At 45.2% G+C, this 23,204-nt stretch overlaps 1 protein-coding gene across 1 annotated transcript in view; it reads left to right on the top strand.

Moving 5' to 3' along the window:
- Window positions 1–22,724, top strand: part of SNRPC (small nuclear ribonucleoprotein polypeptide C) — a 40,599-nt gene extending 17,875 nt beyond the window's left edge. The window contains exons 3-6 of the mRNA XM_069238828.1: window positions 16,015–16,123; window positions 19,604–19,705; window positions 20,125–20,226; window positions 22,194–22,724. Of these exons, the coding sequence (XP_069094929.1) occupies window positions 16,015–16,123; window positions 19,604–19,705; window positions 20,125–20,226; window positions 22,194–22,318 (438 nt within the window). The 3' untranslated portion in view covers window positions 22,319–22,724. The remainder of the gene's footprint in view (window positions 1–16,014; window positions 16,124–19,603; window positions 19,706–20,124; window positions 20,227–22,193) is intronic.
- The last annotated feature ends 480 nt before the right edge of the window (window positions 22,725–23,204 follow it).

The raw sequence follows: 23,204 nt of genomic DNA, 5'->3' as shown, positions 1-23,204 counted from the left end.
TATATATATACACACACATATATGCACATACAATACATAATTAGAACCATGGGTAAATATACTTAGTCAAACAGGTTTAAAGAGTGTGTGTGTATTTTATTGTTTTGACATAGTAGAGATACATGTTTTCTAAAGAACTATACATAACTAGAAATATACACATTATCAGAAAAAAATATTTATCAACATAGGCATATACAGTCCATAGTTGTTTGAATATGGTGGTTATGAAGGAAAGACCAACTCTTGAGTAGTTTTCTGAAGACAAGAAAGTTATCTGTGGCTCTTATAGTTGGGGGTAATGAATTCCATAGTTTGGCTGCTTGAACGGAGAAGGATATACCACCTATAGTCTTTTTCTTGTATGGTGGTGTTCTAAGGCGGGGTGCCAATCTTGAGCGGAGGTTTCTTTGTTTGGTGTATTTGGTTATTTTGTTTCTGATAAAAAGCGGTCCTGTTAAATGTATAGCTTTGTGGGCGATACAAAGCAGCTTGAAAGTGCATCTTCTGGCAACGGGTAACAAGTGTAGTGCTCTCAAGGCAGGGGGGATGTGGGCTTGCGGCTTTACATGTAATAGTAGCCTGGCTGCGGAATTCTGGATACGTTGTAGTTTTTTCATAACAGATAGAGATGATCCATGGTAGAGGCCATTGGCATAATCCAGTTTGGCTAGTACAAGCGAGATAGTAGCTTGCACCTTGTGTGGAAATCCGAGGTGGGGGAAGATGCGTCGTAAAGTCTTCAAGGTTATGTAGCTTGTTTGTGCTAATTTGTCCACTTGGGCATTCAGAGTTAACTTGGAATCCATGGTGATTCCTAGGTTTTCAACTTCCTTGGATAATTGGGGAGGTGGTCCGAGATTGTCAGGCCAGACGCACAGAGGGTCATAATTTTTTTTGGCCACCACATATGAGTATTTCTGTTTTGGAGGTATTTAGTTTGAGATGGCTCCAGGTCATCCACTGATCAACGGCTCTGAGGCAACTGAAGATTTGTGAGTTTTCAATGTTTTTGGGGCATTCTAATTTAAGTAGTATTTGTGTGTCATCTGCATAGTTGTAGCATGTGAAATGGAAATCATTGATCAGTTCTGGTAAAGATATCATGTAGATGTTGAAAAGCAAAGGTGAGATGATTGATCCTTGGGGGACCCCTTCTTTTGAGAGGTAGGGTTCGGACGAGAAGGGGGGGGCGAGTGGATGATATTAGATCTTTTTTGAAGATAGGAAGTAATCCAGTCGAGAGCAATCCCTTGTATGCCGGTTTCGTGGAGTCTTTGAATTAGGGTGTCATGGTCAACTGTATCAAAGGCAGCTGAGATGTCCAAGAGAAGTAGACAGCAACTCAATTGCGGTCGACTGTGTTTTTAAGATCATCATCCCAGATTGCTATGTGTGCCGATTCAGTGCTTCTTCCTGGGCGGAATCCAGTGTGGAAGTCTGAAAGTATAGAATAGTCTTCAATGAATTGTGACATCTGGGCGAATGCTGCTCTTTCTATCAATTTGCCCAGGAAAGGTCCATTTGTGATTGGTCTGTAGTTGTTGTGGTCTTGCTGGTCTAGGTTTGTTTTCTTTAATAACGGTTGTATGTATGCCTTTTTCAGGTCTACAGGAAAAGTTCCTGAAGTTAAAGAGTTGTTGATGATTCTTCTTACAGGTGTGGCAGCAGAAGTAGATAGAAGAATGTTCTTGAAGATTTGTGGTGGGCAAGGGTCAGAAGGGCAACCGGAAGGTCTGCTTGCTTTGACCAAATCCATAAATTCACCTTGGGATATTTGTTTGAAGGACTGTAGAGGTTGGGTTGGTTTATTCTTAGAGGGTATTTTAGGAAAGGGGTTGGTGCTGATGGTTTTCTTCTGTTTTAAACAGGAGTCCAATGTGTCTGCCTTGGTTCTGTAGTGAATTGCCAATTTGTATGCAAAATCTTGAGTAGTGGGATGACTTCTTCCATGCATGTAGGTTTTCAAAATTCATTGAGAATTTTATAAAATTCCTTGGTTGTAGATTGAGCATGTTGAAATCTGTCTGAGTAGTACCTTTTTTATTTTTTTTTTTAATTTTTTTTTTTAGCTTTTTTGGATTGATGATTTGTATATCCTGTTAAGTTTGTGTAGCTGCAGTTTGTCTTGACTGTTGTTTGTTTTGAGCCAGGTCCGCTGCAACTTCCTGATTTGTTGCTTTATCTTTTTTAGTTGTGTTTCTCCAAGGTGTTGGTTTTCTTTTGTCGTGTTTAGTTTTTCTGAGTGATATTAGGATATCAAAAGCTTCCTGTAGCCACTCATAAAGTTTTGGCACACAATTAATTGTATCTAGGTCTGTGTTGGCTGTTACTTGTGTTTCTAAGTCATCCAAATTGAGTTTGCTCCATGGTCGATAGGTGCATGTATGTAAGTAGTTGTGGGGTGTGTTGATTTGTGGAGTTGTATGTCGGAAAGTTATCAAATGGTGGTCTGAATAGTGATTGGCGTGATGCTATAAATAGTAACTAGTTCAGGCTTAGCAAAAATGACATCTAGGATGTGTCCAACGATGTGTGTGGGATTGTGTACAATCTAATGTAGGTTCAATGCGACTAGGCCAGTGGTGATAGCTTTTGGATGGGGTGTGTGTGTGTATATATATATATTTAGTGCCGTTTGAGGAATCTTCACAAAATGTTGACGCTTAGTACAGCAGTCAGATGAGCAGCTGTGTTGGGGTGCTTTGTCAAGCGGGGGCTGAGAAAAAGGGGAGGTGGGGTCCCAAACCGCTTTTCCCCATGCAATTTCTATAGGGATTTTTAGACACATACAGGCTAAACCTCTGGACGGTATAATACCAATTAAGCAGAAAGGTAAGCTCTTGGTCCATAAAGAGCTCTTTTTGTTTTTTGGTGTAAATCAGTTCAGTAGTTTTATAGTAATTAAGGAAAACCAAATTTCTATATCTAGGGGTGCGGAGGCTTCGTGTATCCCAGAGATCTTATGTTGAGATCTGATTGGCTGCCAAAACTTCAACCAGGAAGTATTGGCAGCCGTTTTGGGACTCTGACTTAGCCGAGTCCCATACAGAAAAAATCCCTCCAAAAAGTTAATTAGAAGGGGGAAAAAATACCCTGAACCCTAGCCGAGTTGCTGTGATCCACCAGAGACCCCACCAGGATTTTAAAAGAAGTGTTTTTTTTCTTTAATACATTTTTTGCCAAAAATTGCAGCGTATCTGGGTTGGAGCACCACCACCCTGGGGCTTATTAAGGGGGTGTGCACTATTTCAAGTGACCATAAAAGAGAAATAGATAGAGATAGAGAGATATAGTGGCAGTCGCAACTACTATTCAGTTAGTTTTGTTTCCAAAGGAAATGCGTTTTTTTAATTTGTTATTATTATTTTTTTTTTAGTTTTTTTTTTTTACTAGTTTGTGCAAAGACAGTTTTGGGGGGATCTGTCAAGCAGGGGCAAAAGTGAAAAATGAAAAGGGGGGGGTGTTGACACCGCTACTGCCCAAACAGTTGAACTGGTTTACACTAATTATGGCAAAAAGCTAATTCTCTATCCAGGAAGTGTGTTTTTGAAGAGCCGCATCTTGAGTTTCTTCCTGGAGATGGTGGGGTGTGGGATGTGTGAGGTGCAGGGAGAGGTTTTTCCAGCTCTTTGCTGCAGTGTAGGTGAAGGATTGTCCTCCGGTGGTTTTGTGGATGCAAGGGATGGTGGCCAGGGCCATCTGGGCGGAGCAGAAGGATCTGGCGAGGTGTGGAAGGAGACATGGTAGTTCAGGTAGCTTGGTCCTGTGTTCTGTATGGCCTTGTACGTGTGGGTGAGAAGCTTGAAGGTGATTTGCTTCTCGACTCGACCGGTAGCCAGTGGAGGGTCCTTGGGCGAGAGAAGTCCAGAATGAGTCTGGCAGCAGCATTTTGGATGAGTTGTACTTTTTGGATGTTCCTGGTTGAAATGCCGGCATAGAGGGCATTGCCATAGTCAAGCGTTGGTGGCTGTCCTGCGACAGTCTGCTGGGATCCATCTGAAGATCTTCCAAAGTTTGAGGAGTGGGTGCCAGCAGGAGGAGGCGACAGAGTTTACAGACTCAGTCATGAATCCTTAAAAACAAAAAAACCAAAAAAAAACTATCTGGGCAGGGATTGGGGGGGGGGGGGGTGAATACTCTTACCCAGCCCCCTCCCACCCCCAAATTGGAACGGTGGCCAGAGGGATGACTTAGTTTATTTTGGGGGGATAGGATTGGTGTGTGTGGGTACTCCATTTCCCGGGGCTAGACACAGTAATTTGGAGCAAGGAATGTAATCACTCCCCTTGCCCAGTCCAAGCCAACAGAGGTGTCTGTCCCCACAGCCTGCATGCAGCTCACCAGTGGTAAAATCAGCAGGGCGCCTGTGCCTGAAGGGCTAGGACACCACTCAAAACCTCATGACCCTTTAAAAAAGCACTGCCCCACACTTCTTACATTCATACTTGTTCCACACTTTCCATCTAACACTCGCATTGCGTTGTGTAATAGAAATAATAATACAAACAAAACAATGGTGTAAGGAAATGCCTCCTTGGCATGATTGCCCCCTGACTTTTTGCCTTTGCTGATGCTATGTTTACAATTGAAAGTGTGCTGAGGCCTGCTAACCAGGCCCCAGCACCAGTGTTCTTTCCCTAACCTGTACTTTTGTATCCACAATTGGCAGACCCTGGCATCCAGATAAGTCCCTTGTAACTGGTACTTCTAGTACCAAGGGCCCTGATGCCAAGGAAGGTCTCTAAGGGCTGCAGCATGTCTTATGCCACCCTGGAGACCTCTCACTCAGCACAGACACACTGCTTGCCAGCTTGTGTGTGCTAGTGAGGACAAAACGAGTAAGTCGACATGGCACTCCCCTCAGGGTGCCATGCCAGCCTCTCACTGCCTATGCAGTATAGGTAAGCCACCCCTCTAGCAGGCCTTACAGCCCTAAGGCAGGGTGCACTATACCATAGGTGAGGGTACCAGTGCATGAGCATGGTACCCCTACAGTGTCTAAACAAAACCTTAGACATTGTAAGTGCAGGGTAGCCATAAGAGTATATGGTCTGGGAGTCTGTCAAACACAAACTCCACAGCACCATAATGGCTACACTGAAAACTGGGAAGTTTGGTATCAAACTTCTCAGCACAATAAATGCACACTGATGCCAGTGTACATTTTATTGTAAAATACACCACAGAGGGCACCTTAGAGGTGCCCCCTGAAACTTAACCGACTGTCTGTGTAGGCTGACTAGTTCCAGCAGCCTGCCACACCAGAGACATGTTGCTGGCCCCATGGGGAGAGTGCCTTTGTCACTCTGAGGCCAGTAACAAAGCCTGCACTGGGTGGAGATGCTAACACCTCCCCCAGGCAGGAGCTGTGACACCTGGCGGTGAGCCTCAAAGGCTCACCCCTTTGTCACAGCCCAGCAGGGCACTCCAGCTTAGTGGAGTTGCCCGCCCCCTCCGGCCACGGCCCCCACTTTTGGCGGCAAGGCTGGAGGGAACAAAGAAAGCAACAAGGAGGAGTCACTGGCCAGTCAGGACAGCCCCTAAGGTGTCCTGAGCTGAGGTGACTCTGACTTTTAGAAATCCTCCATCTTGCAGATGGAGGATTCCCCCAATAGGGTTAGGATTGTGACCCCCTCCCCTTGGGAGGAGGCACAAAGAGGGTGTACCCACCCTCAGGGCTAGTAGCCATTGGCTACTAACCCCCCAGACCTAAACACGCCCTTAAATTTAGTATTTAAGGGCTACCCTGAACCCTAGAAAATTAGATTCCTGCAACTACAAGAAGGAGGACTGCCTAGCTGAAAACCCCTGCAGAGGAAAACCAGAAGACGACAACTGCCTTGGCTCCAGAAACTCACCGGCCTGTCTCCTGCCTTCCAAAGATCCTGCTCCAGCGACGCCTTCCAAAGGGACCAGCGACCTCGACATCCTCTGAGGACTGCCCCTGCTTCGAAAAGACAAGAAACTCCTGAGGACAGCGGACCTGCTCCAAGAAAAGCTGCAACTTTGTTTCCAGCAGCTTTAAAGAACCCTGCAAGCTCCCCGCAAGAAGCGTGAGACTTGCAACACTGCACCCGGCGACCCCGACTCGGCTGGTGGAGATCCAACACCTCAGGAGGGACCCCAGGACTACTCTGATACTGTGAGTACCAAAACCTGTCCCCCCTGAGCCCCCACAGCGCCGCCTGCAGAGGGAATCCCGAGGCTTCCCCTGACCGCGACTCTTTGAATCCTAAGTCCCGACACCTGGGAGAGACCCTGCACCCGCAGCCCCCAGGACCTGAAGGACCGGACTTTCACTGGAGGAGTGACCCCCAGGAGTCCCTCTCCCTTGCCCAAGTGGAGGTTTCCCCGAGGAACCCCCCCCCCTTGCCTGCCTGCAGCGCTGAAGAGATCCCTAGATCTCCCATTGACTTCCATTACAAACCCAACGCTTGTTTCTACACTGCACCCGGCCGCCCCCGCGCTGCTGAGGGTGAAATTTCTGTGTGGGCTTGTGTCCCCCCCCGGTGCCCGACAAAACCCCCCTGGTCTGCCCTCCGAAGACGCGGGTACTTACCTGCAAGCAGACCGGAACCGGGACACCCCCTTCTCTCCATTCTAGCCTATGTGTTTTGGGCACCACTTTGAACTCTGCACCTGACCGGCCCTGAGCTGCTGGTGTGGTGACTTTGGGGTTGCTCTGAACCCCCAACGGTGGGCTACCTTGGACCAAGAACTAAGCCCTGTAAGTGTCTTACTTACCTGGTTAACCTAACAAATACTTACCTCCCCTAGGAACTGTGAAAATTGCACTAAGTGTCCACTTTTAAAACAGCTATTTGTGAATAACTTGAAAAGTATACATGCAATTTTGATGATTTGAAGTTCCTAAAGTACTTACCTGCAATACCTTTCGAATGAGATATTACATGTAGAATTTGAACCTGTGGTTCTTAAAATAAACTAAGAAAAGATATTTTTCTATATAAAAACCTATTGGCTGGATTTGTCTCTGAGTGTGTGTACCTCATTTATTGTCTATGTGTATGTACAACAAATGCTTAACACTACTCCTTGGATAAGCCTACTGCTCGACCACACTACCACAAAATAGAGCATTAGTATTATCTATTTTTACCACTATTTTACCTCTAAGGGGAACCCTTGGACTCTGTGCATGCTATTCCTTACTTTGAAATAGCACATACAGAGCCAACTTCCTACATTGGTGGATCAGCGGTGGGGTACAAGACTTTGCATTTGCTGGACTACTCAGCCAATACCTGATCACACGACAAATTCCAAAATTGTCATTAGAAATTCATTTTTGCAATTTGAAATTTTTCTAAATTCTTAAAAGACCTGCTAGGGCCTTGTGTTAGATCCTGTTTAGCATTTCTTTTAGAGTTTAAAAGGTTGTTAAAAGTTTGAAATTAGATTCTAGAAACAGTTTTAGATTCTTAAAAAAGTATTCTAACTCTTAGCAGAATAATGTCTGATACAGAGATGCAGGTGGTGGAACTCGACACCACACCTTACCTCCATCTTAAGATGAGGGAGCTAAGGTCTCTCTGTAATATCAAAAAAATAACCATTGGCTCCAGACCTACCAAAATTCAGCTCCAGGAGCTGTTGGCAGAGTTTGAAAAAGCCAACCCCTCTGATGATGACATCACAGAGGAAGAAATTAGTGACTTGGAGGCCAATGTCCCTCCTCCAGTCCTAAATAGGGAGAACAGGACCCCTCAAGTCCTGTCTCCAACTGTGTTAGTCAGAAATAGTGAGTCCCTCACAGGAGGGTCCCACATTTCTGAAATCACTGAGGATGCTCTCAGTGAAGATGACCTCCTGTTAGCCAGGATGGCCAAAAGATTGGCTTTAGAGAGACAGCTCCTAGCCATAGAAAGGGAAAGACAAGAGATGGGCCTAGGACCCATCAATGGTGGCAGCAATATAAATAGGGTCAGAGATTCTCCTGACATGTTAAAAATCCCCAAAGGGATTGTGACAAAATATGAAGATGGTGATGACATCACCAAATGGTTCACAGCTTTTGAGAGGGCTTGTGTAACCAGAAAAGTGAACAGATCTCACTGGGGTGCTCTCCTTTGGGAAATGTTCACTGGAAAGTGTAGGGATAGACTCCTCACACTCTCTGGAAAAGATGCAGAATCTTATGACCTCATGAAGGGTACCCTGATTGAGGGCTTTGGATTCTCCACTGAGGAGTACAGGATTAGGTTCAGGGGGGCTCAAAAATCCTCGAGCCAGACCTGGGTTGACTTTGTTGACTACTCAGTGAAAACACTAGATGGTTGGATTCAAGGCAGTGGTGTAAGTAATTATGATGGGCTGTACAATTTATTTGTGAAAGAACACCTATTGAGTAATTGTTTCAATGATAAACTGCATCAGCATCTGGTAGACCTAGGACCAATTTCTCCCCAAGAATTGGGAAAGAAGGCGGACCATTGGGTCAAGACAAGGGTGTCCAAGACTTCAACAGGGGGTGACCAAAAGAAAGGGGTCACAAAGACTCCCCAGGGGAAGGGTGATGAGACAACCAAAACTAAAAATAGTAAAGAGTCTTCTACAGGCCCCCAAAAACCTGCACAGGAGGGTGGGCCCAGAGCCTCTTCACAAAACAATGGGTACAAGGGTAAAAACTTTGATCCCAAAAAGGCCTGGTGTCATAGCTGTAAACAGCATGGACACCAAACTGGAGACAAGGCCTGTCCCAAGAAAGGTTCCACTCCAAACTCCCATCCAGGTAACACTGGTATGGCTAGTCTCCAAGTGGGATCAACAGTGTGCCCAGAGCAAATCAGGGTCCACACTGAAGCTACTCTAGTTTCTGAGGGTGGGGTGGATTTAGCCACACTAGCTGTCTGGCCGCCTAACATGCAAAAATACAGACAGCAACTCTTAATTAATGGGACTAGAATAGAGGGCCTGAGGGATACAGGTGCCAGTGTCACCATGGTGACAGAGAAACTGGTTTCCCCTGGCCAATACCTGACTGGAAAAACTTACACAGTCACCAACGCCGACAATCAGAGAAAAGTACATCCCATGGCAATGGTTACTTTAGAATGGGGAGGGGTCAGTGGCCTGAAACAGGTGGTGGTCTCCTCAAATATCCCAGTGGACTGTCTGCTTGGAAATGACCTGGAGTCCTCAGCATGGGCTGAGGTAGAACTAAAAACCCATGCAGCAATGCTGGGTATCCCTGAACTGGTGTGTGTGAAAACAAGAGCACAGTGCAAGGCACAGGGTGAAAAAGTAGAGCTGGAGTCTGGAAAAATGGCCCAGCCTACCAAGAGAACAGGAAAGTCAGTTGGGAAACCAACTGCAACACAGCAAAAGAAAGGGAACCTCTCTTCTCAGGAAGAAGTTCTGCCCTCTGAGGGAACTGAGCCTTTGGAGCTTGAACCTTATCAGGTTGAGCTCTTAGGCCCAGGGGGACCCTCAAGGGAGGAGCTGTGTAAGGGACAAGAAACCTGTCCCTCTCTTGAAGGCCTTAGGCAGCAAGCTGCTGAAGAGTCCAAAGGCAAGAAAAATGGAACACATAGGGTCTATTGGGAAGATGGGCTCCTGTACACTGAGGCCAGAGACCCCAAACCTGGTGCCACTAGGAGAGTGGTAGTGCCTCAGCTGTTCAGGAAGTTCATCCTAACATTGGCCCATGACATTCCCCTTGCTGGACATTTGGGACAAACCAAGACGTGGGAGAGGTTAGTCAACCACTTCTACTGGCCCAATATGTCCAACATGGTTAAGGAGTTTTGCCTCTCCTGCCCCACCTGTCAAGCCAGTGGTAAGACAGGTGGGCATCCAAAGGCCCCCCTCATTCCACTTCCAGTGGTGGGGGTTCCCTTTGAAAGAGTGGGTGTGGACATAGTTGGTCCACTAGAACCTCCCACAGCCTCAGGAAACATGTATATCCTGGTAGTAGTGGATCATGCTACCAGGTATCCTGAAGCTATTCCTCTTAGGTCGACTACTGCCCCTGCAGTAGCCAAGGCCCTCATTGGTATCTTTACCAGAGTGGGTTTCCCTAAGGAGGTGGTGTCTGACAGAGGTACCAACTTCATGTCAGCATACCTAAAGCACATGTGGAATGAGTGTGGAGTGACTTATAAATTCACTACACCATACCATCCACAAACTAATGGCTTGGTTGAGAGATTCAACAAGACATTAAAAGGCATGATCATGGGGCTCCCAGAAAAACTCAAAAGGAGATGGGATGTCCTCTTGCCATGTCTGCTTTTCGCTTACAGAGAGGTGCCACAGAAGGGAGTAGGATTCTCACCCTTTGAACTTCTGTTTGGTCATCCTGTAAGGGGACCACTTGCCCTTGTTAAAGAAGGCTGGGAGAGACCTCTCCATGAGCCTAAACAGGACATAGTGGACTATGTACTTGGCCTTCGCTCTAGAATGGCAGAGTACATGGAAAAGGCAACCAAAAACCTTGAGGCCAGCCAACAGCTCCAGAAGTTTTGGTATGACCAAAAGGCTGCACTGGTTGAGTTTCAACCAGGGCAGAAAGTCTGGGTTCTGGGGCCTGTGGCTCCCAGGGCACTCCAGGACAAATGGAGTGGCCCTTACCCAGTGCTAGAAAGGAAGAGTCAGGTCACCTACCTGGTGGACCTGGGCACAAGCAGGAGCCCCAAGAGGGTGATCCATGTGAACCGCCTTAAGCTCTTCCATGACAGGGCTGATGTGAATCTGTTGATGGTAACAGATGAGGATCAGGAGGCAGAGAGTGAACCTCTCCCTGATCTTCTGTCATCAGACCCAAAAGATGGCACAGTAGATGGAGTGATCTACTCAGACACCCTCTCTGGCCAACAGCAAGCTGATTGTAGGAGAGTCCTACAACAGTTTCCTGAACTCTTCTCCTTAACCCCTGGTCAGACACACCTGTGTACCCATGATGTGGACACAGGAGACAGCATGCCTGTCAAAAACAAAATCTTTAGACAGTCTGACCATGTTAAGGAAAGCATCAAGGTGGAAGTCCACAAGATGCTGGAATTGGGAGTAATTGAGCGCTCTGACAGCCCCTGGGCTAGCCCAGTGGTCTTAGTCCCCAAACCTCACACCAAAGATGGAAAGAAAGAGATGAGGTTTTGTGTGGACTACAGAGGGCTCAATTCTGTCACCAAGACAGATGCTCATCCAATTCCAAGAGCTGATGAGCTCATAGACAAATTAGGTGCTGCCAAATTCTTAAGTACCTTTGACTTGACAGCAGGGTACTGGCAAATAAAAATGGCACCTGGAGCAAAAGAGAAAACAGCATTCTCCACACCTGATGGGCATTATCAGTTTACTGTTATGCCCTTTGGTTTAAAGAATGCCCCTGCCACCTTCCAAAGGTTGGTGAATCAAGTCCTTGCTGGCTTGGAGTCCTTTAGCACAGCTTATCTTGATGATATTGCTGTCTTTAGCTCCACCTGGCAGGATCACCTGGTCCACCTGAAGAAGGTTTTGAAGGCTCTGCAATCTGCAGGCCTCTCTATCAAGGCATCCAAATGCCAGATAGGGCAGGGAACTGTGGTTTACTTGGGCCACCTTGTAGGTGGAGGCCAAGTTCAGCCACTCCAACCCAAGATCCAGACTATTCTGGACTGGGTAGCTCCAAAAACCCAGACTCAAGTCAGGGCATTCCTTGGCTTGACTGGGTATTACAGGAGGTTTGTGAAGGGATATGGATCCATTGTGACAGCCCTCACTGAACTCACCTCCAAGAAAATGCCCAAGAAAGTGAACTGGACTGTGGAATGCCAACAGGCCTTTGACACCCTGAAACAAGCAATGTGCTCAGCACCAGTTCTAAAAGCTCCAGATTATTCTAAGCAGTTCATTGTGCAGACTGATGCCTCTGAACATGGGATAGGGGCAGTTTTGTCCCAAACAAATGAGGATGGCCTTGACCAGCCTGTTGCTTTCATTAGCAGGAGGTTACTCCCCAGGGAGCAGCGTTGGAGTGCCATTGAGAGGGAGGCCTTTGCTGTGGTTTGGTCCCTGAAGAAGCTGAGACCATACCTCTTTGGGACTCACTTCCTAGTTCAAACTGACCACAGACCTCTCAAATGGCTGATGCAAATGAAAGGTGAAAATCCTAAACTGTTGAGGTGGTCCATCTCCCTACAGGGAATGGACTTTATAGTGGAACACAGACCTGGGACTGCCCATGCCAATGCAGATGGCCTTTCCAGGTTCTTCCACTTAGAAAATGAAGACTCTCTTGGGAAAGGTTAGTCTCATCCTCTTTCGTTTGGGGGGGGGGTTGTGTAAGGAAATGCCTCCTTGGCATGATTGCCCCCTGACTTTTTGCCTTTGCTGATGCTATGTTTACAATTGAAAGTGTGCTGAGGCCTGCTAACCAGGCCCCAGCACCAGTGTTCTTTCCCTAACCTGTACTTTTGTATCCACAATTGGCAGACCCTGGCATCCAGATAAGTCCCTTGTAACTGGTACTTCTAGTACCAAGGGCCCTGATGCCAAGGAAGGTCTCTAAGGGCTGCAGCATGTCTTATGCCACCCTGGAGACCTCTCACTCAGCACAGACACACTGCTTGCCAGCTTGTGTGTGCTAGTGAGGACAAAACGAGTAAGTCGACATGGCACTCCCCTCAGGGTGCCATGCCAGCCTCTCACTGCCTATGCAGTATAGGTAAGCCACCCCTCTAGCAGGCCTTACAGCCCTAAGGCAGGGTGCACTATATCATAGGTGAGGGTACCAGTGCATGAGCATGGTACCCCTACAGTGTCTAAACAAAACCTTAGACATTGTAAGTGCAGGGTAGCCATAAGAGTATATGGTCTGGGAGTCTGTCAAACACAAACTCCACAGCACCATAATGGCTACACTGAAAACTGGGAAGTTTGGTATCAAACTTCTCAGCACAATAAATGCACACTGATGCCAGTGTACATTTTATTGTAAAATACACCACAGAGGGCACCTTAGAGGTGCCCCCTGAAACTTAACCGACTGTCTGTGTAGGCTGACTAGTTCCAGCAGCCTGCCACACCAGAGACATGTTGCTGGCCCCATGGGGAGAGTGCCTTTGTCACTCTGAGGCCAGTAACAAAGCCTGCACTGGGTGGAGATGCTAACACCTCCCCCAGGCAGGAGCTGTGACACCTGGCGGTGAGCCTCAAAGGCTCACCCCTTTGTCACAGCCCAGCAGGGCACTCCAGCTTAGTGGAGTTGCCCGCCCCCTCCGGCCACGGCCCCCACTTTTGGCGGCAAGGCTGGAGGGAACAAAGAAAGCAACAAGGAGGAGTCACTGGCCAGTCAGGACAGCCCCTAAGGTGTCCTGAGCTGAGGTGACTCTGACTTTTAGAAATCCTCCATCTTGCAGATGGAGGATTCCCCCAATAGGGTTAGGATTGTGACCCCCTCCCCTTGGGAGGAGGCACAAAGAGGGTGTACCCACCCTCAGGGCTAGTAGCCATTGGCTACTAACCCCCCAGACCTAAACACGCCCTTAAATTTAGTATTTAAGGGCTACCCTGAACCCTAGAAAATTAGATTCCTGCAACTACAAGAAGAAGGACTGCCTAGCTGAAAACCCCTGCAGAGGAAAACCAGAAGACGACAACTGCCTTGGCTCCAGAAACTCACCGGCCTGTCTCCTGCCTTCCAAAGATCCTGCTCCAGCGACGCCTTCCAAAGGGACCAGCGACCTCGACATCCTCTGAGGACTGCCCCTGCTTCGAAAAGACAAGAAACTCCCGAGGACAGCGGACCTGCTCCAAGAAAAGCTGCAACTTTGTTTCCAGCAGCTTTAAAGAACCCTGCAAGCTCCCCGCAAGAAGCGTGAGACTTGCAACACTGCACCCGGCGACCCCGACTCGGCTGGTGGAGATCCAACACCTCAGGAGGGACCCCAGGACTACTCTGATACTGTGAGTACCAAAACCTGTCCCCCCTGAGCCCCCACAGCGCCGCCTGCAGAGGGAATCCCGAGGCTTCCCCTGACCGCGACTCTTTGAATCCTAAGTCCCGACACCTGGGAGAGACCCTGCACCCGCAGCCCCCAGGACCTGAAGGACCGGACTTTCACTGGAGGAGTGACCCCCAGGAGTCCCTCTCCCTTGCCCAAGTGGAGGTTTCCCCGAGGAACCCCCCCCTTGCCTGCCTGCAGCGCTGAAGAGATCCCTAGATCTCCCATTGACTTCCATTACAAACCCAACGCTTGTTTCTACACTGCACCCGGCCGCCCCCGCGCTGCTGAGGGTGAAATTTCTGTGTGGGCTTGTGTCCCCCCCGGTGCCCGACAAAACCCCCCTGGTCTGCCCTCCGAAGACGCGGGTACTTACCTGCAAGCAGACCGGAACCGGGACACCCCCTTCTCTCCATTCTAGCCTATGTGTTTTGGGCACCACTTTGAACTCTGCACCTGACCGGCCCTGAGCTGCTGGTGTGGTGACTTTGGGGTTGCTCTGAACCCCCAACGGTGGGCTACCTTGGACCAAGAACTAAGCCCTGTAAGTGTCTTACTTACCTGGTTAACCTAACAAATACTTACCTCCCCTAGGAACTGTGAAAATTGCACTAAGTGTCCACTTTTAAAACAGCTATTTGTGAATAACTTGAAAAGTATACATGCAATTTTGATGATTTGAAGTTCCTAAAGTACTTACCTGCAATACCTTTCGAATGAGATATTACATGTAGAATTTGAACCTGTGGTTCTTAAAATAAACTAAGAAAAGATATTTTTCTATATAAAAACCTATTGGCTGGATTTGTCTCTGAGTGTGTGTACCTCATTTATTGTCTATGTGTATGTACAACAAATGCTTAACACTACTCCTTGGATAAGCCTACTGCTCGACCACACTACCACAAAATAGAGCATTAGTATTATCTATTTTTACCACTATTTTACCTCTAAGGGGAACCCTTGGACTCTGTGCATGCTATTCCTTACTTTGAAATAGCACATACAGAGCCAACTTCCTACAAATGGTACCACTATGTTATTCCCTAGAGTTTCTCCCGCTAAAGAGTTTGCATGCCGACCGTAGTGAAAGGCGGGCACAGATTATTTGCCTATCTCTTGTTGGGTTGTTTTTAGCATTTCTTTCTAGACTGCCTTTCCACCTTCAGAAATCCAAATACCAACCCTACAAATTCTGATTCCATTGCAAATTACTTCCTTACCAAGTTGCAAATGGTCCGGGGGTGCTTAAGAGGGTCTTTAAGGACTTCCTGACAGTGTTGACCACCAGTTCTGTGGCCAGACCATTTTGCTGTCAGCATGGCCCTTTCGCCTTTTGGTCTATTGCTGCCGATTTACTTTCTTATTCACTCTCTTGGCCCTATCATATTATTAGCAATCTTAAAATGTTGCGACATGTTCCCATGCAGTGGAAGACCATTTGCAAAAAAATTCTGGTCATCTTTCATTTGCTTTCCTGCTGTATTTGGTCGCCAAACTGGACCTAATGAGGTGAAATAATTGCCTAGACAATGTTATCATCAGTAAAAGTGCCAAAATAATGAAATTATGTCATGAAATGTAATACATTATGCCTCATAATTTTATTTTTCTTGCCACATAAACTAATCAACCCTTTTGCATAATTTGGTCCTCTCCAGCAGCATAATTCCAGTGCCACTGGGTTTAAGAAGTGTCCCACCCCTAAATGATCTAGGAAGTGGTTAAAAACAACCCCCCACTGGCCCCCAAAGGTGGGGAGGCGGGGGCAGGTTGTTTCAGCCTGAAGAGTTCTACGCGGCTTGAACATGTTTTCTGGGTATCTACCTTGCATCCAGGCAGTTGAAAACAGCCTAGCTGGGGGTTGAGGGATTCATTATAGTCCATATGTGTTAACGTTGTATTGTGCTTCTTTCAACTTGTTTGCAGCCTATAGGATTGGAAAATGTTATTTTGCTAATATACAGTGGATGCTTTTACTGACTTTTATGCGACCACTCAGAACCACCGTCATTAAAGCTAATTATGTAGCGCACATTTTGTTGACCCATGTTTCTTCTTTCAGCCGTCGGTGAGGAAAACGCACTGCAGTGGCAGAAAACATAAGGAAAATGTGAAGGATTACTATCAGAAATGGATGGAGGAGCAAGCACAGAGCCTTATTGATAAAACAAGTAAGATCCAATTTGCTCACTTCATCATACACCAGAGATGGTGATGGGAGTATCCTCCACGTCTAACCCTTAAGAAGGAAAGAAGACTTTGGTCTTTCTCCTTGGTGTGGAACGAACAGGCGTTTCAGGGTGCAGATTTAGAACCCTTCGTACTGCAGCCTTGAGGAACTAATCATTGCCTTCTTGCACAGCTTAATTCATAAATAAGCGTGAGGGTGGTCAGAAATGGAAGAATGACTTAGCCACTCACTGCTTTGTGATAGCGAATTGCTGTCTTATCTACTGGAAAAAAAATGAGTGTTGGTGGAATTAGGATGTACACAAACTAGTTACCATGAACATTGAGTACTGTCTGATACGGGTCAATAACTTGCAGAACCGATTTAGTGTGATTGTTATATCACCTGTTTATTTATTTTTTGTTGTGTTATTTATTCACCCGAAAAAAGAAAAAGAAAAATCACTGTATAGAATTAGCACTCATTCACTAGTTAACTACCTATGTTTATAGTTCCTCCAGCTAATAAAACAGCATGTCCTAATCCATACCTACTGATAGTAGTGTGATGGTATTCATTATTATTGTAGAGGGAGGAGTGGGGAATCTTGCCCAATCGGAGGCTTGACTTCTCATGAGACATTGCTGGCCTCTAATCCCACCCATAAAAAATCGTAATAAATAGCGTGTTACGTCCATGCACTTGGATATATATTTACGACAGAAGATAACGAGACTGCACCTGCATTGGAAATGCACTTGTGGTTTCTTGTTAATACCTTTTGCCCTGATGTGAGGAACCTGCATGACACTTGGAAGGCGCTTGGTCTGTCTAGCTCAGATTGTGCTTGGCGTATTTACACCAAATATGCCCTGTAGAACATTAGAAAAAGGCACTGGCTGTGCTTCAGATTAAATTTTCTGAAAGAAGGGGAAAGAGGGAGAACAAACCATAGCACACGTCTCAGTCTTTTTGAAATGTTGTACATTACAACTCCTTTCCAGGGAGCCGATCTGCATTGTCTCTCTAGGTCTTCAGAATGGTGGCTACTCAGTTTCTTTTAGTGAGAGCTACGTCTTGGTATTTGGCACAAGGGCTTTTAAGCCTTAACAGGGCGAAATCTAGGGTGTGTGTCACAAGGAATCGCTGTTTACCTAGGATGTCCTAAACCAAAGATCTTGTGTACACGTGTGACATCCTTAAGAATGTCGTTATAACCATGTCACACTAATCACTTAAGTGGATGAGGCTAGCAAATTACATCACAAGAAGTGATTACTAGACAGCCCATTAGACAAACGGTGGCCTTATTTGTGTGTTTAAGAAGTTAATCCATGCATGGACGGTATAGCAGCAAATATACACAATTTAAGGTGGACAGTGTTTAACATGTTCATAACAACATGGATGTAAACCAAAGTGTATTTTCCTCATCCAAAATCTAATAATTTTGATTTCGAAAACCGGGTTCGTCATTAAAAGAGAATACACATTAAGACACTATCTTTACAGACACCTAGTGTATCAGGATCTAACATTCTACTGGAATACATCGGTGGTTGTCTTAGCACAAGCCTCCAAACCGGCTGAGAATCTGCTTGGTTTGGAGGCCTTCCACTGTTCTTTTCTGCATCTAGAGCCTGGCTTTTTAAATGTGATCTTACTACAGTAGAAAACAATTCCCCTTTGACATTTAAAAATAAATGCTGCATTTTTGAGGAACTTTAAAAACAAGGCATTTACACACCTTTCCACCAAAATAATATGTCCGAAGTTGGAGCTTGGCAATTCTTGCCATATCTTTGGCTTGACTTTACATAGTATTGCCTCGGACAGAACCAGGAGACCCATAAGCATCCACCAGGTGGTCTACCAGTGACACGTTAGCACCAGAGGGTGTCCCCCCTCAAACTGACTTTCTATCTGGAGAGTTTAGCTTTCTTCTGTTTCAGTTGTTACTGATCAACAGGAGCATTCTATTAGATTTTGTGTATCCACGCCTGGCCATACCATGCTGTTTATCTCTCTCTCTCTCTACAATTAGAAATCATTAAGCTAACTGGGCCTGAAGAGCTATGCGTTTGCTACTCAAATCTGATTCAAACCCAGAGTGCACAGTTTATCCTGGAGACGCTTAACTATTGCTTAAGTTTTATTTCAAACTTGGAAGTAGAACCACGTTTGCCTAAGGAAGTTGTCTTTTAATAATCTTTTAGCGCTTTCTACTGCAGATAATTATTTCGTTGAACAGCACTTAGCAAGTGTTTATTTTGCACAAAATTGTCTTGGCCTCTTCATGCTGTACCTTTGAGTTCGCTTACTGGGTTTAGAACTTGTGTCCTACATGATGTTGAGTGTGGTGAATGCTTTGTCTGAGATCCGACCCATTGTCTGACTAAAAATGGAGGCTTCTTTTAAGAGCTACAGGAACATATCAGAAGAATGAGTCAGCCAAAGAAAACGACTGAAGACCTATAAGGGCACGCTAATTGTTCTAGTATTCTTACTGTTCAGTTTTGGGAGCAGCCCTGTTAAAGTATATTCATGTAGAGCCTGTGCCCCATCCATGGAATTTCATAAACCTGTCCAATTTGGGTTGCTTTGCATGGTGTGCTGTATTTAATTTTTTTTTCTTTGGTATATTTCTCTTGATCTCTCACTTCAATTAAATCTACATTTTTACTTTTCCAGAGATGTATTCTTTACTTGTCCTTTGGAACCATTTGTTCCGCTATAGCATTAGATAATCTTTGTTTGGGTTCTAAAGAGAGTAGTGGCGAGTCATGTATTTGTGGTGTCCTTATGTTCACTTGAATATGTGGTTTAAGCATTATACTATAAGTGCAAGGACCTCATTGCACACATTGCAATGTTCCTTATTTTAAAACCAAAACATTGGGCTTTCCTACCTCCACATCTTTCTGAGAGAGAGTCAAGATGTGGAGAGAGAGAGAGTCAAATATTGTATTTGTGTGGTTGGACTTTATAGTCATCATTTTTGTTTTAGAACAAACATTGACATGCCATTGGGTCTCAAATTTGGGAGAGCGGGGGAGGGTGCAGGTGGTGGGGTTGGGAGCAACATGGAGGGAAAAGTTGGGTGAGAAGGAGAAGCGACAGACGAGTGAAGCAGCGTGGGCGGAGTACATGTGATGGGGGAAGTATATGTGGGGGGTACACATGTAAAAGCGCCACACAGTGCCAGGGGAGAGCAATGCATGCTGGAGTTTGTTGGAAAACGCATGCACTACCATGGAGCACTTTACAAGAAAAAAAATAGAGTTGGACTCTTTTGTTGTTTCAGTTAACATAAAAGCCACCGTTTTTGTTGTGAGTAAAAGATGCAAACACGTGGCTCTGTTGTTGGGCTGTGTATTGTTAGCGATCACTCAGGCAATGGAGCTAGTTCTAGCTTCAGTTCATGATTTTGTCTGCTCTTTTATGCACTGATATTTCACTCTGTTTGTTTCCCAACCTTCAGCGGCTGCCTTCCAGCAAGGAAAGATCCCACCTACTCCCTTCACCGCCCCTCCACCTGCAGGAAGTATTATACCACCTCCACCAAATCTTCGCGAGTTTCCAGGTTTGGTTATGCTTCTTTATCTTGCCGTACTTGTTCCTCCACGACTAATGTTTTAATGAGACTTGTAAATGTGCATTCATACGGATCCCTCTTATCTGAAGGTAGTTCTGTTTTGGGTCTGGGGTTCAGGGCAAACATCTGCCAAAAATTTGTATAAGTCATTGAAATTCATATTTTAGTATATTTTGTCACCTTCTTGTAGATTCACAGTCGGACTTTGACACTCCGCCTTGCTCTCTAGTGCAGCCTCTTGGCACAGCACTTTTCTCTCTTGGATAGGAAAAACGTCTGTCTGACACTTAGACGCAAATAGGAATATGCTAGTTCGCCTCCTACCTCCTATTGAATCATGACTCAGCACTACAAGCCTAACTGTTACAGTTCATACTGATTGCGATTTTGTTCTGTTTTTCCGGCAGGCCCTCCTCGGCCTGGGATGATGCCAGCACCCCCTATGGCAGGTCCTCCAATGATGCCAATGATGGGGCCGCCTCCACATGGGATGATGCAAGTCGGACCTGGTAAGTCATGATCACATTTTATCGAATACTTTGATAAGGAATTAAACATAAAATATGCCAAATTTTATTGCATTTTGAATAGGCAAAACTGCTTCAAAACAGACGTTGCTTTGTTTTTAGATTAGTCTTCAGCTATTATATGTGATGACCAGGTTCATGAAATATAGAATTTTACATTTTTAAGAGTTAATTATGGGGATGTTTTTCACTGAGGGGTTGTGAGCGACCGGAAATAGACAACTAGAGCAAAGCTTGAGATGACTATGATGTCACCCAGACCCCGAGGTGAAAAAACAACCTCAGGAATTCACTTTGAATCCATGTATAACTTTATGTATGGCCCCCCAAATCAACTTTCCCTGCTTCAAACTGCTACACAGGGGCAGAGACGTAATGGAGGAGCCATACATACCATGGTATCTCCTCACTGATCCAAATAGAAAAAAATACCTTACCTGCATTCATTAGTCAACCCCCGCCCCCCTCCCCAGACTTGTGGGTGTGCAAACAGTAATAGCCAACAAGCACTGCTACACTGACCGGCTCTGATAGCTCTGGCAGCCTACATGATGTAGCAACAGTGGGTGACCAGATTTGCTGTAAACTGCTGTTATGTCATAGTAGTGATTTAACAGATTTTGAATCTGGTGAAAATGATACAGGATTCCTATTGAAGCCATGTATAACGTCTAGAATTAAAGATGGGTAAAAGTGAATCACTGGGGTGTTTTTCACACTGGGGTTCTGAGTGACATGAAATAGACAACAAGAGCAAAGATTGAGGTTTTTTTTTTTTTTGTGATATTACTCAGAACCCAAATGTGAATAACGTCCCCGTAATTCACTTTTTGATCATCTATAATTTGATGTTACATATGGCCTAAAATCTTTGGCCCCTGCTTTTAGCTTCTACGTAGTGGCAGAAGGGAAATGGGGCAGCCGTACATAACATGGCCTCCATTATATATTCTAGTCCCAAACGTTTAAAAAAAAAAAAAAATTGCCTTTCTTGACCAGCCCCCACCACTTCCCCTGCCTTCCTCGCCCCTCCTGCAGCTGTGTTTTCTGCTTTCAGTGAAAGCAGGCACGCAGAGCTGCACATGGCAGGCTCTCTGGGAGTTCTGTCAGCGTGGTCTAGAAGGCCTTTGACATCTCAACAGTAGGTAACCATTTTTGTTATCAACTGTTGCTATGTCATTGTAGTGGGTTATGAGTTAGAAACTGAAATGATAGAGGTTCTCTGAGAGCCATGCATAACAAAGACATATACCACCTTAACTTTTGCCATCATGCTTATATTTTCAATATTGTCTGAACATCTTTACTAATTAATTTAAATAACCCTTTAGAACTGCACAGAAGTAATTCACTGTCTAATCCTTCAGACCTTTGAACAGCCTCCCTCTCACAGTGGACAACTGCCACTAAACGGCCCAATTTTCATATTTCTGTAACTGACAATGAATGTTGGCACGTCAGTGATCCTGGTGCTCTTAATCGTGAATTGCATCAAATAATCTTACCTTATCTAATCTTTAAGAACTGCTGCTGAGTAATGAGCAGCTCACCTCATAATATGAAATTTACTGCAGGGCAAATATAGTATGCTTTCCTTGTAAAAACAGTTAATCTATCCTGTGTTTTTTTTTTTTTTTTTTTTTTTTTTTTGGTTTATTTTGTGATTTGCATACTGTGAATGTTTGTTTTCTTTTGTCTTTAATCTCTTGTTAAGATCACTTAGATGAGCGCTCAATTCCTTTGTCCAACAAGAGTGTTAATGGAGTTATATGACAAATTAATTCTAATCCTCTTTTTTGGTAAAGCTGCTCTACCTCTATAAGAATCTGGGTTGCAACACACTACTTTCTTTTGCTCTCGGCGGACTACTGGACACCACAATATTTCTCATTCTGCATATTTCATGTACTTTATACTCAATTTGTTTTTTGTTCTCTTCCCCATTTCAGGGCCAGGAATGCGGCCGCCAATGGGAGGGCATATGCAGATGTTACCAGGCCCTCACATGATGCGGCCTCCGTCACGACCTATGATGCTGCAAGCCAGACCGGGAATGGCCAGACCCGACAGATAAAGTCACAGCCAAACTTCCATCCCATTTCTGTTTTCGTTTGTTGTCATCACGGCAAAATAACTTCTTGACGGGAGAGTTTGTGACAGTGTAGGACTTCTAGGAGAGCTGTGGAACTGATGCATGATGGCAAATCTTGCCCTTCAACTGTACAACCGCTCTTGCGTCTTTGAAGTGAATTGCCACAAAGTGGAGTTGGTGGAAACCACCTACATCTACACCCAGCAGTTTTTTTTTAACAGGTTTTGATTTTGCATTGCCCTTATGTTTTTGGTATATTTTTTTTTTTTTTTTTTTTTCATTCAAGTTGATAAATTTTCCAAATTGTTTGCCACGATGAAAGGCATTTGTTTTGGACTGTGGCCGTACGACATAATGTTTTGTTTTTAAATAAAAACACCTTGATTAATGTTGTTGCTTTGATTTGAGAGATTTGAAAATTGTATATATCTGTACTGAGAGCGCATTCTGTCCCATGTTGTTTTCTGTATAAGGCTAGAGGGGACATCAGTTAACACCAGCCGGAGTACACTGATTTAGGAAAACAAAATTGGTCCAGTCTTTGTGTTTTTGGGTGGAGGGGGTGTGGATGAAAATATTTATTGGTTATGAGATTGAGCTGCTGTGCCACCCCTAAAAGGGTGAGTGGAAGGGGTCGGCGGCATGGAGCGGCTTTGATGAAAATCTTTATTGGTCATGAGATTGATATACTGTGCCACTCCCATTTGTCCATTTTATCGTGCTGTGCTCAGTTTGACATTCAAGAAGTATCTGACTTATTTGTGTTTTAATGCCTAAACGTGATTTGGATCATAGAAAATAGCCTTTTTGTCTGCAGGACAAGAGTGCCATTGTCTTCCTTTTCCTGTACATGGACTGCTTTTGCAGA

The sequence above is a fragment of the Pleurodeles waltl genome, chromosome 6 (assembly GCF_031143425.1).
Source record: "Pleurodeles waltl isolate 20211129_DDA chromosome 6, aPleWal1.hap1.20221129, whole genome shotgun sequence".
Lineage (NCBI taxonomy): Eukaryota > Metazoa > Chordata > Amphibia > Caudata > Salamandridae > Pleurodeles > Pleurodeles waltl.
The sequence above is the reverse complement of the archived record's forward strand: the minus strand, read 5'-3'. Positions and strand labels throughout refer to the sequence as shown.